The sequence below is a fragment of the Dama dama genome, chromosome 17, assembly GCF_033118175.1.
Source record: "Dama dama isolate Ldn47 chromosome 17, ASM3311817v1, whole genome shotgun sequence".
Lineage (NCBI taxonomy): Eukaryota > Metazoa > Chordata > Mammalia > Artiodactyla > Cervidae > Dama > Dama dama.
This window is the reverse complement of record NC_083697.1, coordinates 68,481,298-68,497,522: the sequence shown is the minus strand read 5'-3', so window position 1 is coordinate 68,497,522 and position 16,225 is coordinate 68,481,298. Positions and strand designations below refer to the sequence as shown.

Here is a 16,225-nt window from a genome sequence, read left to right as displayed (position 1 = left end):
AGCACCCTTAAAGGGTGTAAAAGCCTTAAAATCCGTCCCCTTTCCCCCACTGCAGAAGGAATTGCCAGAAGCAGTAAAACCCCAGCAGGTCGCAGGTCCCCCCCCCCCCCCTCTCTTTTTTTGCTGGGGGTTGAGGTGGGTGGGGTGGGAAGGACGTAAACTTCCTTCAGAGTTGTTGATTGAGCTTGATCACCAGGGTGGGGAGGACGTTTGTGAGAAGATATCGGGGAAAAGAACCGCTGAGCGCGAGCAGTTTCTCAATAACGTGTAAATGGACTTGACAGACCAGCTCCAGGGAAGTCTCCAGCCCTCAGAGATTTTAAGGGAAATTGGTCCTGATGGCAGGAGTGTGAAGGAATGAGTGGTACATCAAGGGGCTCGGGAAATCAAAGAAACTTCCTGCTGTCTGATGCCACGCAACCTGCCTTGAACTCGGTCCGGCGTGGATGCGCCGCTGGCCACGTCCAGGCGGGCAGAGTCCCCTCGCCCTCCGGCGGGAGCCCGCCCTCCCCTAGGCAGACACGTCGCTCCGGAGCCAGGGCGCGCTGTGGGGCGGCCGGCCGGGCGAGGCCCCGGGGATCTAGGGCCAGCCCGGACGCACGGCGACCCTGACGCCGCACCAGCACGCGCCGGCAGCCCCCGCTGGAGCCCGGGGCCCTCCGGGGAGCCCTGGAGGGGGCCGCGGGGCGCAGCGCTGGGCGGCGCGCGGGCTCCGCTCCGCCGGCGCGGCGTGGGCGCGGGGAGCGGTGCCCCGGGCGCACCCGGGCGCTCGCCGCCGCCTGGGGCTGTGCCGCCGCAGGTGCCCGGCGGGCGGCGGCTCCCGGTGTCTGCGAGAGGGCAGGGGCGGGGGGTCCCTGATCTCCCGGGAAACTCGTGGGCCCTCCTCCGGGGCCTGGCTCCTCCTCCGCTAGGCGTGGGGCTCGTGCCCGCCGCTGCCTGCGCGCACCGCGCCGCGCCTGGCGCCTGCCCCTACCCCGCCCGGCCCTGCCAACGCTCCCCCCGCCTCCTCTCCCTTCTCCTCCGCCCGTCACCGCCACTACGGACGCCTTCGCCGCTTTCTACTCCTCGCGCCGCCGCCGCCGCGCCTCGCGCGCTCCTGCCTCCGCCAGCCCATCGCCTCGGGCTCGCCGGGTTGCTGCAGTCGGTCCCTCGCTCAAGTTTCCTCTCTCTTCAAGATCAGGGCGGAGGGCGGAAAACAGCAGTTGTGCCTGCCGTTTCAGGTAAGGTCGCACGCGCGGTCCCAGTAGGGAGCTTTGCCTCCCCGTTTACCTTTGGCTTCCCGTGCCTGGCTCATCTCCCCTCCCTCCACTCCCCGCTGTTCCCTGGAAACCGAAGAGGCTCAGGTCGCCCCCTCCGCCCCAGCATATTTAAAAAATCATGTCGGTACTCCTCGCGAGAAGCCCATTTGCAACTCTCCTAGGATCCGAGCCGCCCGGCTCGTTAGCCTGGCTCCTTTATAGTCTTCAACTTTGCAGACCGCGGTCGCCGCTGCCCGCCTGCCTCGGCTGCGTCTCGGAGCCTCACGCTCCGGCTCGGATTGTGGTCCTTGGCTCCGGAGCGGCTGTCAAACGCGTCGTTTCGCAGCAGTTAATCCGAACCCGGCTGCCTCCAAGATGTGGTCTTGGGCAACTGTGGATGGGCAGGGAGGGAGGTGTTTTTATTCGATTTTTTATTTGAAAGGGAGTCAAGGAGTGAAGTCGTGAGAACTGCAGTTCGCTGTAATGAGAAAATAATCATCGAGGAAAGTGGGCTGGCTGCCCCTTGCTTTTCTGGTGGTGAATGCGGGGGTGGTCTTGGTTGGGGGATCGTGGCAGGAAGTACCCGTCTCTCCTCCCCCTTTACACCCTCCTCTCCAGCCCATCCTTTTCTCCTCTAGCTCGTATGTCAGAGCAGGGTCCCGCGTGTTCTTCTTACGTGTGACCACAAAACAGCGTTTGCTGACGATGGGGCTGGGGGAAGTTCCTGGCAGAGCAAAGTCTGATTATTTGGTCATCTTTCTGTGAAGAGAAAAAAAAAAAAAAAAAAGAAAGGGGGTGGGGTGGGGGGACACGTCCTTCAATCATCATCACACCCCGTACACACTCCACTGGCATCGTCTCTGTTGCTTTAACTCCCGTTGCCAGATGAAATGACATTCTTTTGGGCTATTTGGATGGTATGACAGAATGTAATTTTGAGTGTATATTTTGTTTTTCTTCCATGATTTTACAAAGAGTGGAGATGAAGACGAAACCGAACAGCTCCAATATGCAGTTGCTGCTTTTCGTTTTCTTGGCGTGGGACCCAGCCAGGTGAGACAGTTTTTTACTGTTTTGCCATTTTAAATTCAGGGTAAAGGTGTGTTTCCTGAATGCCATCAGTGCAGACAGAGGTGGCTTTTGAGGAGCTGAAGTATTTTGAAGGACCATTTCTAATGAAAAAAGGCAGTAGCAGGAAACAGAACTGTAAAGTGGCAAAGACTATTAGAAGTTTGCTGCTTCTTGTTGGCAGCCATAAAATACAAAAGTGAATACAACATTTTCTTTAAAAAAAAAAATCACAGGAGAAAAGAATACTCTTTAGATGGCGTATTTTTGCGAATAATTGAAGTGATTGTTATATGTGATAGTAATAACACCACGATTCAATAAAGAGGCCATCAATTTTCCTTTAAGCCAAACAGAAAAGCACAAGCTAAATGATTTTTGGCAACTTAATCTTTTTCTCTCTCTGTTTTCCTTTTTTGCTAAAATGGGCTTGGATCTTTTAGTCAACATAGAAAACCTAAGTGATGTGTGAATCTGAAACCTCTAGGTGGAGGCAGTATACAACTTCACAATCACGAACAATAAAACAAAACCTTGATTTATTAATAACTTTTCTGTTACTGATTTAGAGGTCTTTTATTCGTGAGATGGTTCTGCTATAAACAGTACTACTTTGAAAATGTAACAAATTCTGTTTTACCTATATTCTACAAATATAAATTTTAATTTCTGTTGTTTTCAACAACTTCATCTTAATTACAGTCTTTTCTGACTTTTATCATCAGTGGGCATTTTCTATTTATTGCCTAAATTTAGGATATCGTTTTCAACATACCAGAGTACTTAATAAAGTTTAAGATTCTTATGAATGTCCATGTAACTGTTATTTTAAAAATTAGTATTTATGATTTTATAATACTTTTATTTCCCTTTAAAATTTTAATTTTCCTGTCTCAGTAATTGTTAAAGAATGAAAATATTTTCTAGACTTGAGAAGAAATTTCTTCATGAAGTTGCATTTTTATTTGTAAAATAGCTCCTCATTTAATATCTTGATATTGACTTTAGAAAGAAAATGTGACATTAATTAAAAAACACATTCCAGTGAAAATCTCTAAGTGGAACTTTATGATTATCTTAATGACTAGTTTTAAAATTAGCTTAAGACAATATAGAAACTTTTGTGGCTCAACATATGAAATCATTTGCTTACATAATTTAAAAATGTTTCTTTATACCACAATTTTAACATTTTCTCTGAAGACAATATTTGCTTGAAGTTGGTTACCAATTTGTTCATGTATTTTGACTATTTTTAGCTACTAGCTGTACAATCATTTACATGCAAATGAATTCTGTCAATGATAATTTGGACAATGAACCTTGATCAGAATGCAATTACATATATTCTTTGATTTTAAAGGAGTGAACAAACCGTGGTCAGTTAATAATCATTGAAAATCCTCAGAACTTATTTTTCTTCTACTAATTTTCTGTTCTATATTTGACCAGTAATGCTCATGCCAGTATTTTATTCTATTATATAAATGATTCTTTTTTTGGACCAGTAATTTAAATCTCTGAATCATTCTGGGGGAAAAAAATGGCAGTGAAGAGGGACGTTCTGTTTTATACATCCAGTTGCTACTGCACCAGATCGCTGGGTGTCACAAAATCAGGTCTCTGGCTTTCTGTTGGAGAAATAATGGAGAAAATCACTGCTTCTAACCCTCTTCCGGTGATATTTTAAGACCATTTATTCTTTCTGCAAATTTATATCTCACACACACGCACGCGCGCGCACACACACGCACACACGAGGTAGCTGGGCATGTCAATCTTGGATGACCTCTGTTCCTTGCTCTCCACAGAGGCCAGCCCGGCGGAGGGGTAGTCCTCCAGGGCTGTCTGCAGCTCTCGTGGGCTCTGCTGATCCTTTCAGAGCCCACCTCCACCTCCTGGCTACACTGGAGCCTGGAACACAGCCAGCGGAGTTTCCCTGATGTCTATATTGCACTTGGCCATTGGGTGGAGGTATACCCAAAGTTAGAAAATCATCTTGCTTTAAAAGAGAAAAAGACATAAAAGGAAAAGACATTTCTGAGGAAGATAGAGAAATTTTGTGCCTCCAAGGAGGCGATTTATCTTCCAATTAATATTCAGATCCCTGAAGAGTTATTTCAGGAACCCCTTTGGGTTTTTTGTACCTTTCTAAATGCAGAATAGCATTGCTAGTACCATCTGCATGTGATCACCTCCAGTCCTAATGTATCCTAGGGAATGGATTTTACAAAGAAATGAATGGTTCACCCAGTATGCTGAGTGGTAGGAATCTGAAATAATTTTGATTTCACACTTCTGATAATCTAGTGTTTATTACCCACTTACAACAGATTGTTTACCTTCCTCATTGACGCACTGGTATTTATAGAACTGAAAAAAAAAAAAAAGGAGAAAATGGGTGGCACTAACAGCTTAAGGAGCCTTAAAATTCAAATCAAGGAAGAAGAGCATGTTGGCACTTGCAAAACACACATATGTATATATATCAGCTTTTAAAATTATCTGTTTAGGTTGGTGCTGGCTAACATCCAAGAAGATGAGGCTAAAAATAACATTACCATCTTTACAAGAATTCTAGACAGACTTCTGGATGGTTACGATAATCGGCTTAGACCAGGACTGGGAGGTAAAAATAGTTTTCCTTTTCTTAAACACAAAGTAATGCCTTTAAAAGTTAAAGGTAATATTTATATTTTAATACATTTGATACATGAATGCCACTGCCACGTATTAAAAAACACAGATAATAGAAAATAAGGTATATGAAATAACATTATCTCTGATTCCTTTTATACCGACAAAATGTATTTAACATAGCTTTTACAGAATACCTGAAGTCATATAGAACCCAGACTTTGTGCATGAGTAGTTTTTAAGTTAGTTTATTGATAACAGCTAAGGTTTTCAAACTTAGAGCATATTAAAGTGTGGCATTGTTGGATAGATGAGCTTGCTCAGTGTCTTTCATTTCCCTCACTGAATTTTGCAGATGCCTGTTTTCACGTTGGTATAGGTGTGTAGAAATGAGAAACAAAAATATAAAGGAGGGTCTGAGTTGAATTTTAGCAAATTTACTTATTAGGATTCTGTGATGATATTTCTTTACACATGCAGGTGACTTTTCTAAGGTACAGCTCCGGTTTAGCATTCTTGAAACTTTCAAAGATATTTTGGATCTACTTTAGCTGTAGACCTAAGTTATTGGCCTGTGGCACAGTTTGAAATCAAATTTAAATGTTCTTTCTCAACTCAGAAAAACAAATCTATTTTATTTTTTCCATACAGGTAAAGGAAATTAAGCTTGGCTAATATGTTAATTTTTAATTATCCTTTAGCATAGTTGGATGATACTAAGGATATTAGGTGTAAATAGGGTAGATGTGTAATTCCTAAAAGAATTCTGGGTCAAAATACTGTTACTCATCAGTTCTAATAAGATATGTATATATATGTATATGTACATATATGTACATGTGTACACACACATATATATGTGCAGATATATGAATGCACACATTTATCAAATGTATGTTATACTGATTAGGATATTCAGCTTAATAACTAATTCAAAATTAAGACAAATTAGCTGAATGCTTGGTACTGACAAAGATTTATATAGTTAGCCTGATTATTACCTGGTTGGCAACTGTGCCTTTTTAAATTGCTTCAAAAGATGTGTAGTGACTAAATACCTGGATGTCCATGTCAATATTGTCTTTGAAAAATATAAAAGATGATTAATTCTATACATATTTGGCAATTGTATGATTTTCATTGCCCAGGAGTCCGATTGTTGGAAAAGATTCAACTTGTTTTAAGTAATATGCCATTTAATTGCTACTAGTTCTGGACTTGAATCCTGAGTGGTACCTTGCATTTTAAGAAGGAAGTACTGGGAAGGAATAACCTCAGAATTATGGTGTGTTCTATCTCTCGGAGAGAATTCGATTGTTTAATATACACTGTCTATTAAAAGTAAAAACTAATAGAAAAAAGTATTTCCTTAGTAATTAACATGCTTAATGACCATGAATATAAGGCATTACTGTCCATGTTAATATATACAGCAAGGAACTAATATCAAACTCATACAATAGAAGTGTGCCTAGCATGAGGCTGTCATAGTTCATGATGGTGGTTTGAGAGGTAGAGTGCACTGAGGCAGATAGTTTTTCCAATGTATAGATTTTATTATTTTTAAATAAATCATGTGCTGTCAAAAAAACTTAAAATATTTGAGCTAGATCTTGGATTTTGTCTGTGAGGTTTTAGGAGAGATATTTATACTATCAGCATATAGTTGGAACATAAAAAATACCTGTTAAAGGACATGGGTATTGCCATTTATCTCTTCATATTTCTTTTTAAATACCTCTTCCATTCTCTTTACTTCCATTAGCAGCATTTAAATATAAATCCTTGTCGCTCATTCTGTAGGTTAATGCAGTAGATGAAGTGGTTTTCCAGCTTCTTGCCTGGTGACTTCCTTCCCGAGTCCTTCTCTGACATTGGACTTGTGCTAATATTTCACAGTCACATTAATCTTCTGTTAGTCAGTACTTTTCATATATTACCCTCTCATCTTGCCTACTTAGTCACTCAGTCATGCCCCGCTCTTTGCAACCCCATGGACTGTAGCCCTCCAGGCTCCTCTGTCCATGGGGGTTCTCAGGCAAGAAGACTGGAGTGAGTTGCTATACCCTCCTCCAGGGGATCTTCACAACCCAGGGATTCAACCCAGGTCTCCTGCGTTGCAGGAGGATTCTTTACCTGTCTGAGCTACCTACTGGGGAAGCTCAAGAATACTGGAGTGGGTAGCCTATCCCTTCTTCAGGGGATCTTCCCAACCCTGGAACTGAACTGGGGTCACCTGCATTGCAGACAGACTCTTTACCAGCTAAGCAACCAGGAATGCCCCTCTCGTCTTGATCAAATGCCTTTTAAAGCTCCCCATTGCTTTCTGTAGACAATGATGAAGGGGAAGTGGAAGGAGTATAGTCCTTGCATGCACATTGATCTAGATTAGAATTCCTGCTCCATCTTCACACTCAAAACCATCCTTGGCCAGGTAATCTGTTTCCTTCTGTTTACAATGACAGGATATATTTACCTTCTATATTATAGGTTTGTTGAAAGGATTACATAAATAAAAGTGTATACCAAAGCAAATGCCAGGTACTAGCATTTAAACACAATCAATTCCTTTGCTCCTTCCATAGGTTCCTACTTTGGCAACCAGAACTTTTACAGTTTACTTCTCTGGCTTCATTTTTACTTTGCCACTCATGCACCCTGCACTTCAAACACATCTACCCATTTTCTTTTGATAATCCATTCACATCTTCTCCCTTGGCTGGCTTCCCTAGTAGCTCAGAAGGTAAAGCATCTACCTGCAATGCAGGAGACCTGGGTTCCATCCTTGGGTCGAGAAGATCCCCTGGAAAAGGAAATGGCAACCCACTCCAATATTCTTGCCTGGAGAATTTCATGGACAGAGGAACCTGGCAGGCTACAGTCCATGGGGTTGCAGAGAGTTGGACACAACTGAGAGACTAACACATCTTTGGCGTTTGATCATATTAACTCTTTCTGGGGAATAATTCCTCATCCTTTCTGCTGAACTGAACTTTTCCTGTGATGACCACCTCAACATGGGTCCTTTTTAGTAGCACTCTTGATTGAATTGAAACACCCAGATTCAATTTTCTCTCTGCTGAATTTCTTTAGCAGTCGTTGGCTCTGTATCTCATTTGGTACTTATTATGTGCTATCTTGGATTATTTATTATCTTTTTATGTGTCTCTTGTTACCTTAACAAGATTGTAAACTTATTGAGGCAAGATATTGTATCATAAATTCTCTGCACTCTCAGGAACTAAATATTGATTTGCATATGGTAGCCATAAAATAAATGTTGATTGCTTGATTAACTTTTCTGTGACCAGTTAATCATCTGTAAAATGGGATTCCTCACATCTGGCTGACCTTTGGGTTGGGAATGTCGAGGATATACATTGAGCATCATGCTACAGGAAGGTGGTGTAGTTTGGTGAAGGGAACATAACTTTAAACTGTGGAGATTTTAGGTAAATTCTGAGCTCGGGTACTGAGCACTCCTGTACTTCATCAGTTCAGTACTTCATCTCTCTGGGGACACATCTGTTGTCTATAAAATGGGATTACAGTGACTATTCTCAGGGTTTTTGATGAATATTAATTACAATGATATATGCAAAGGACTTAGCAGTGACTGGCCTATAGTAGAGAGTTAATACATAGTAACTGGAAGGCTTTGAAAACCTTAGTAAATACAGTGTTGTAAATTTCAGTTATTATTGTGGTTTCCTCTCTGTTCAAAATTCTTAGCCTGAACATCCATATGTTATTTCAAATAAAAAGTTCTGGGAAATTATTTGTATCATTATGTCTCAGAAATTAATAAGGGGGGAATGGGTTTGAGTCAATTTAATATTTCAAACTGAACATATCTATTGATGCATAATTTGAATAATTAAACTCAATTATTATTATATTTCCTTAGTAATGAAATGTAAATGAGTATATAGGAAAGAGAAATCAGTTTGGGACTTACATGATGAAAGTTATACAATACATTGAATGATAAAATTTTAAGATATTTAATAACCAATTATGAAGTGAAATGTTAGATGCTCAGTCATGTCGGACTTCTTTTGACTCTATAGACTAGCCTTCCAGGCTCCTCTGTCAATGGAATTTTCCAGGCAAGAATACTGGAGTGGGTTGCCATTTCCTTCTCTAGGGGATCTTCCCAACCTAGGGATCAAACCTGGATCTCTTGCATTGCAGGCAGGTTAATTAATTGTTTCCTTCTTCCAGTTTTGTTTAGGTATAGTTTGCATCTAGCACTTTGAACATTTGAGTTGTGCAGAACTGTGGGTCCTCTTTAACCTGCAGGTCCAAAGACAGTACTCAGCTGCTCGAATCCTGCAGTGGTCTCTACTTGAGTCAGAGTAACACACAAATGTCTTTTGATGGCCTCCAAGGCCCTGCGTGATCTGTCTTCCTATTTTTGGCCTCTCCTCACACCACTCTCCTTCTTGCTAAGACTAGTGTGGTCACACTGGCATCTTTTCTGTTCCATGAAGACACCAGCATTTTCCTTGGAGTTTTTCCCCTGACTGTTTCCTCTGCCTGGGTATCTGTTGACCTCACCTTCTCAGTGAGGCCTCCTCTGACCAATAAAATAAATACAACATGTCCATCCTCTAGCAGTGCTGATCCTTCTTACTCAGTTTCAGTTGTTTTTCCCTTTTTAAATTTGGCTCTTATTATTTTTTAATACACAAGATAATTTTTTAATCATTATGTCAATTACTTATTTTGTCTCTTTTGCCAGAATTCAGGCCAATGAAGGTAGGGGTTTCACCGGTTTTGTTATCTGGTTCTCAAGCATCTATATCAGTGCCTGAAACATAGAAAGTATGGAATTAAATATTTCTTGAATAAATTTTAATTCTTTTATTTTATTTAGTATACTTTCATGAAAAGAATCAACTATAGAATTTACCTTATCCTTGAAATCACCTGAACAGTTTTATTTCCTTATCTTACTGGTCTTTCACTGTCAGCATCAGCATATTGACTTTTTGTGGAATAGAAACAATTACTACACCAGTTATTCCAGCTCCTGCCTTATGTTAGTTATGATTCTGTTTTGAACCACCTGTGTGTCTTTGGATGATTCATTAATCCCATCTGTGACTTCATCTACTCATCTGTGAAATTGGAGGAGAGATTCCACTTACCCTATTTATGTCACGAGGATAATGGCATGGTTCAACTAAATTAAAAATTTTAAGAAAATATGATGTGGGGTACAATTGATAGCTATTAGTCTTAGGAATAAGAGAGGAGAGTTCTTCAAGGAGAACATCATCTTAGAAGGTAGTATCCTTGAAAACAGATGAAGAAAATATTGGTAGGTCTTGGTTGGCTTGAAAGTGAAAGTGAAAGTCACTCAATTGTGTCCAACTCTTTGCGATTTCATGGACTATACAGTTCATGGAATTCTCTAGTCTAGAATACCGGAGTGGGTAGCCTGTCCCTTCTCCAGGGGATCTTCCCAACACAGGGATCAAACCCGTCTCCCATATTGCAGGCAGATCCTTTACCAGCTGAGTCACAAGGGAAGCCCAAAAATACTGGAGTGGGTAGCCTGTCCCTTCTCCAGCAGATCTTCCTGTCCCAGGAATCGAGTTGGGGTCTCCTGCATCACTGGTGGATTCTTCACCACCTGAGCTGTCAGGGAAGCCCCTAGGTTGGCTTACTTCATTGTAAATCTGGCAGCATATCTATCAAGACCATATATTCAGATTAACTAAAACTAACTACTGAATCAGTTTTCCCTTTTTTCTTCCTTTTACTCATTGGAGCTAACAACTTGGGTACCACCTATGAATTTCCACATTCCATAAGAGGCTTTCAAATTGTTAGCTGAATCAAAGGAGCAACAGTTTTTTTTGGACCATGTTTATAGGGTCACTGAAGAAGATGCATGTTTAGACAGGCCTCATATATTTATGACAGCTAACATTCACAGTGCTCAACAGTGACAACTATTAGAAATGACAAAGCTTGGCATCTAAATTATAGATTCAGTCTGGAAAATCTAGATTGAGTACCATGCTTAACTGCATTTTGATAAGCTGTTTTGAGGAGCTTGTCTAGATAGAATCTTTTCTTTAGTGCTTCGTTTTGTCCTCTAAAAACTTGAAGAAGCTTTATGCTAAGGCCATGAAGAACATGATGTCAGATTATCCAGTTAGGGTCTGAGTGTCAGTTTCCAACTTCACTCTTGGATATTTTTCCTCCGGCTGTAGAGAGACGGATGTTTCTATGCATTTTACTACTCTCAGATTTATAAAACTAGAACATACGATATTCAGTGGACAAAAGTTAGTACAAAAAAATCTGGTCTCTCCCAGAACTTAAGAGAGAGTATGATCTCAACATTGCATAATATTACTTTGTAAAGACATGGTTTAGGATCAGTACCTCTGAAGAGTAACATCTTTGAATTTGAATTCTGTTGCCACACTATATTAATGACAAAACTTTTCACTCAACCTCCCTTTGCTTTGGTCTCTGTATTTGTAAAATGTATCTGACTTATTGGTTTGTTAAGGATTTAATGTAAACTTTATTGGAGTGTCTGACAGAGTAGGGACTCAATACTTGTAGATATTGCTGTTATTGTTGGTTCTACTTCTATTAAGAATGCAATAGAGGCCATCAATCAGTATTTCCCTTAATTTATAAAAACCGTGACTTATAAAAAAGGATAAATGTGCAGCACATATAACCCAATATATTTTTTTTTCACATAACCCAATATTAAAGAAAGGATGTATTTTTTTGTGTTTTTTATGCTGCTAGTTTCATTTTGGAGCATACCTTTGTATTAATATATGTACAGAAACTTTGAAAACAAAACCAATCACAAAAGGAAATATGTCATGTTGTCATGACATGCATCAATTAGGCATCATCAGTTCATGATAATGAGTTTGCCTGTAAGAGAAAAATTATATTTACAAAATGACCTCACTGCGTGATGCAGATGATGGTCTTAGGGGCGTAAAACTGAGAGCATGTCCATGATCCTAGGCTGGGATGTGTCAGGAACTTGAAAGGCACAGGCTCTGGGTGTTGCGGCTACAGAGTGCATCCTGATATTTAACAGCATCTTAAGGGGTGAGGGATGGTGGAGATGTGAGGAGATAGAACACTGAGAGTGATCTGGAATTGAAGTGGGGAGGGGACAAGCTGGGCAAACAGGAAGCAGTTGGGCCTTTGAGAAGTTCTTGTCTCAGATGGAGGCAGGGCAAGCTTCGGGTATCAGGCCTCTGCTTGAAAGCGATGATCCTCAGCATCTCCTCCTCACTCAGCAGCTGTGATGGGGCTGGTGCTCCGGCAGAGGCGTGAGGCGGTGCAGCACGCAGCCTCCCCTCCCTCCTGACTCAGCCTTCTGAGGCCCCCAGAGTTGCTGGGGTAGGATAACCTTCTCAGCCACGAGATGATTTTAAAGCCTCTTTCACCCTCTGCCACCAGATCTTCTCCACCCACTGAGATTTGACTCAGAGTTATAGGAGACGCTGTGTGTGATTATTTCATGAATGATAAAATGAAAATAAATTGGGATGACTTCACCTAAGTGTGTAAATGTGTAAGTAAAGTGTTAGTTGCTCCGCCGTGTCCGATTCTTTGCAATCCCATGGACTGTAGCCCCCAGGCTCCTCTGTCCATGGGGTTTTCCAGGCAAGAGCACTGGAGTGGCCTGCCAGGCTTTTCTCCAGGGGATCTTCTCAACCCAGGGATCAAACCCAGGTCTTCCACCCACTCTGCAGGCAGACACTTTACCGTCTGAGCCACCTGGGAAGTGTGTAAGTAGCTTCGGATAAATGTATAAATGATAGAAATCAAGTTATTTTTCATTTCTTCTTTACTGAAAATTATTTTGTGGGAGGCCTGAAGCATGGGACACAGAGAGATGCTGGCTCCCTGAAGTCGGATGCTGTTTTGTTGTTGTTCATCCGCTAAGTCGTGTCTAACTTTTTGTGACCCTGTGGACAGCATGCCAGCCTACTCTGTCCTTCACCATCTCCCAGAGTTTGCTCAAACTCATGCCCATTGAGTCAGTGATGCCATCCAGCCATCTCCTCCTCTGCTGCCCCTTCTCCTCCTGCCCTCAATCTTTCCCAGCATCAGGGTCTTTTCCAGTGGGTCAGGTCTTCACATCAGGTGGCCAAAGTATTGGAGCTTCAGCTTCAGCATCAGTCTCTCCAGTGAATGCTCAGGGTTGACTTCCTTTAGGATTGACTGCTTTGGTCTCCTTGCTCATCAAGGGACTCTCAAGAGTCTTCTCCAGTGCCACAGTTGGAAAGCTTCAGTTCTTCAGGATGTTGTTTGGGAGGCTGGACACTCTGGACATGACTTTCAAAATCAGTTTCTTCAGCTTTGGGTAGGGCCTGTACTCACCCTCCTGCGTAGAAATTGTGTATACTAAGTTAAACTAGACACATGGTAATGTAGTATGCAGGCTTTTGGATTCTTTTTAATATTGTGAAGCAGACTAAGAAACATCTCTGAGTGGCTGTACACCCTCACCCTAAAGCTGTGTGTGGCTGGCCCACTCCCTGTCAGGGAATGGTGCAGACAGGTGTCTTCAGAAATGGTGAGAATGAGGTTCTGCAGAACTGTCTCTCAGAATGGTGCTTTAATTATATATATATATATATATATACTAGCTTGTCATTATATATAGCTTGTAATTATATATGTATATATAGCTTGTGATTATATATATATAGCTTGTAATTTATATATATATATGTATATGTGTATATATATATATATATATATATATATATATATATATATATAGCTTGTGATTATTTTATAGGAAAGGTAGACTGAGTGAGCACATGCCAGTAATGCATTGCATTAGATTGGATGGTGACACTTTCTTCCAAACAGCATCTCCTACAAAATTCAAGGCAGCATCACTGAAGTGAGTGACCCAGAGACTACATTCTCTGTTTTACTGAACTAACACTGAAGCTTTGTTTTCACCTTAAATGGTTTTGGTTAATAGCAGCTTCTTTCAACCATTGCGGCTAGAAAGGCATTCATTGCCCTAAATCCTAACTTTGAGGGGTTGTAATTTCTGCTGTTTCAGGCACAAGTACTCCTCACTCAGTGTTCTGTTTTCTCACCAGCCTTACGCTCAGGTGCAATCGGTGTTTCTCATTTTTTCACACCTTAATGCACAGTGGATAAATCAGACCATAGGCATGACTGATCCATTTGTGTTAGTGTTATTTTTTGATTGATAACAGCTCAATCATGTTGTAGAAATCTATATTGGTAGTGGAGATGGCCAAGTGAACAGCTTGGCTAGTTAGCAGTTCATTATTTCTCAATGTGTTAATGTGAAAAGAGACAAATGAAATTAGTTTGTTCCCTAACGTGTGTGTTGAAGACTGATGACATGCCAGACAATCTGCAGGATATAAAGATGTACAAGGTATAGTGTTGGTCTCCAGGGGATGAAATCCCTTCAGTTCAGTCACTCAGTCATATCTGACTGATTGCGACCCCATGGACTGCAGCATGCCAGGCCTCCCTGTCCATCACCAACTCCCGGAGTTTACCGAAACTCATGTCCATTGAGTTGGTGATGCCATCCAACCATCTCATCCTCTGTCGTCCCCTACTCTTCCCACCTTCAATCTTCCTCAGCATCAGATTCTTTTCAAATGAGTCAGTTCTTTGTATCAGGTGGCCAAAGTATTGGAGTTTCAGCTTCAGCATCAGTCCTTCCAATAAATATTCAGGACTGATTTTCTTTAGGATGGACTGTTTGGATCTCCTTGCAGTCAAAGGGACTTTCACAAGTCTTCTCCAACACCACAGTTCAAAACCATCAATTCTTCAGCACTCAGCTTTCTTTACAGTTCAGCTCTCACATCCATACATGACTACTGGAAAAACCATAGCCTTGACTAGATGGACCTTTGTTGGCAAAGTAATGGCTCTGCTTTTTAATATGCTGTCTAGGTTGGTCATAACTTTTCTTCCAAGGAGCAAGCGTCTTTTAATTCCATGGCTGCAATCACCATCTGCAGTGATTTTGGAGCCCCCCAAAATAAAGTCAGCCATTGTTTCCACTGTTTCCCCATCTATTTCCCAGTGATGGGACCAGATGCCATGATCTTAGTTTTCTGAATGTTGAGCTTTAAGCCAACTTTTTCAGTCTCCTCTTTCACTTTCATCAAGAGCCTTTTTAGTTCTTATTTACTTTCTGCCATAAGGGTGGTGTCATCTGCATATCTGAGGTTATTGATATTTCTCCCAGCAATCTTGATTCCAGCTTGTGGTTCATTCAGCCCAGCGTTTCTCATGATGTACTCTGCATAGAAGTTAAATAAGCAGGGTGACAATATACAGCCTTGACGTACTCCTTTCCTTATTTGGAACCAGTCTGTTGTTCCATGTCCAGTTCTAACTGTTGTTTCCTGACCTGCATACAGGTTTCTCAAGAGGCAGGTCAGGTGGTCTGGTATTCCCATCTCTTTCAGAATTTTCCACAGTTTGTTGTGATCCATGAAATCAGAATAAAGCAGAAATAGATGGTTTTCTGGAGATGTCTTGCTTTTTTGATGATCCAGCAGATGTTAGCAAATTGAAATTTATAAGGTAGGTACAGTGTGATTCTCAAAATAACTTGAAACAGTAAACACATGTTCCATTATCAGAAAATGCTATTAAAATTTAGAGAAGAAATCACTTCTACTTGTACAACTGGAGTTAGCCAAGTTCTGTCTCTGTAAGCATAGTTCATTCATTCCATTGTTTCTTACTAAGGGCCGGCAGTTTGCTGGGTCCTGCTGGAAATGCTGGAAACGTTCAATGCTATGGCAAACAGGACGGAGTCTTTGCAGAAATATGTCACATCTTATTTTGGCTCTCTATGCCTTTTGAGTCTCTTAACGTTGGTTTCTTTATTCTCTCCTTTTTAATAATATTGAATAATCACCCTATGTTTTTCTTTATTGGACTGTAAGTCTTCTCATGCAGAGAAGAGAGATTTCTGATATATTTGCTGTCAAGCTAAGAATTGTGATAGCCACAAAGAAGTGTAAGATCTGTGTCTGTAGCAGGGATGGTGAGGGTGTTTGTGGCAAGAGTGGCTTTCCTAGAGGTAGAAAGGTAAGTGTTAATTCCAGTCAGAACTTCTGGATATTTCTCAATTTTCTTTATAAACTGTTCTGCCTTATCCTAATGTTTTGAGCTGCAGATGAGTTAACAAGTAGACATGAACTGTGAAATTTAAAAAAAAAAAAATGACAGGAGTTGTAATGTTATGAGGATTT

At 41.4% G+C, this 16,225-nt stretch overlaps 1 protein-coding gene across 3 annotated transcripts in view; it reads left to right on the top strand.

The window, feature by feature from the left end:
* The first annotated feature begins 1,082 nt into the window (after positions 1-1,082).
* The window catches only part of GABRA2 (gamma-aminobutyric acid type A receptor subunit alpha2), a 140,556-nt gene continuing 125,413 nt past the window's right edge, over positions 1,083-16,225 (top strand). For 2 of the 3 annotated variants that reach the window (XM_061164680.1, XM_061164678.1), the window contains exons 1-2: positions 2,137-2,291; positions 4,820-4,935. In XM_061164680.1, coding sequence (XP_061020663.1) covers positions 2,158-2,291; positions 4,820-4,935 — 250 coding nt within the window. In that variant the 5' untranslated portion in view covers positions 2,137-2,157. Of the gene's footprint in view, positions 1,221-2,136; positions 2,292-4,819; positions 4,936-16,225 lie in introns of those variants that run through there. The other variant, XM_061164679.1, reaches the window with a different exon arrangement.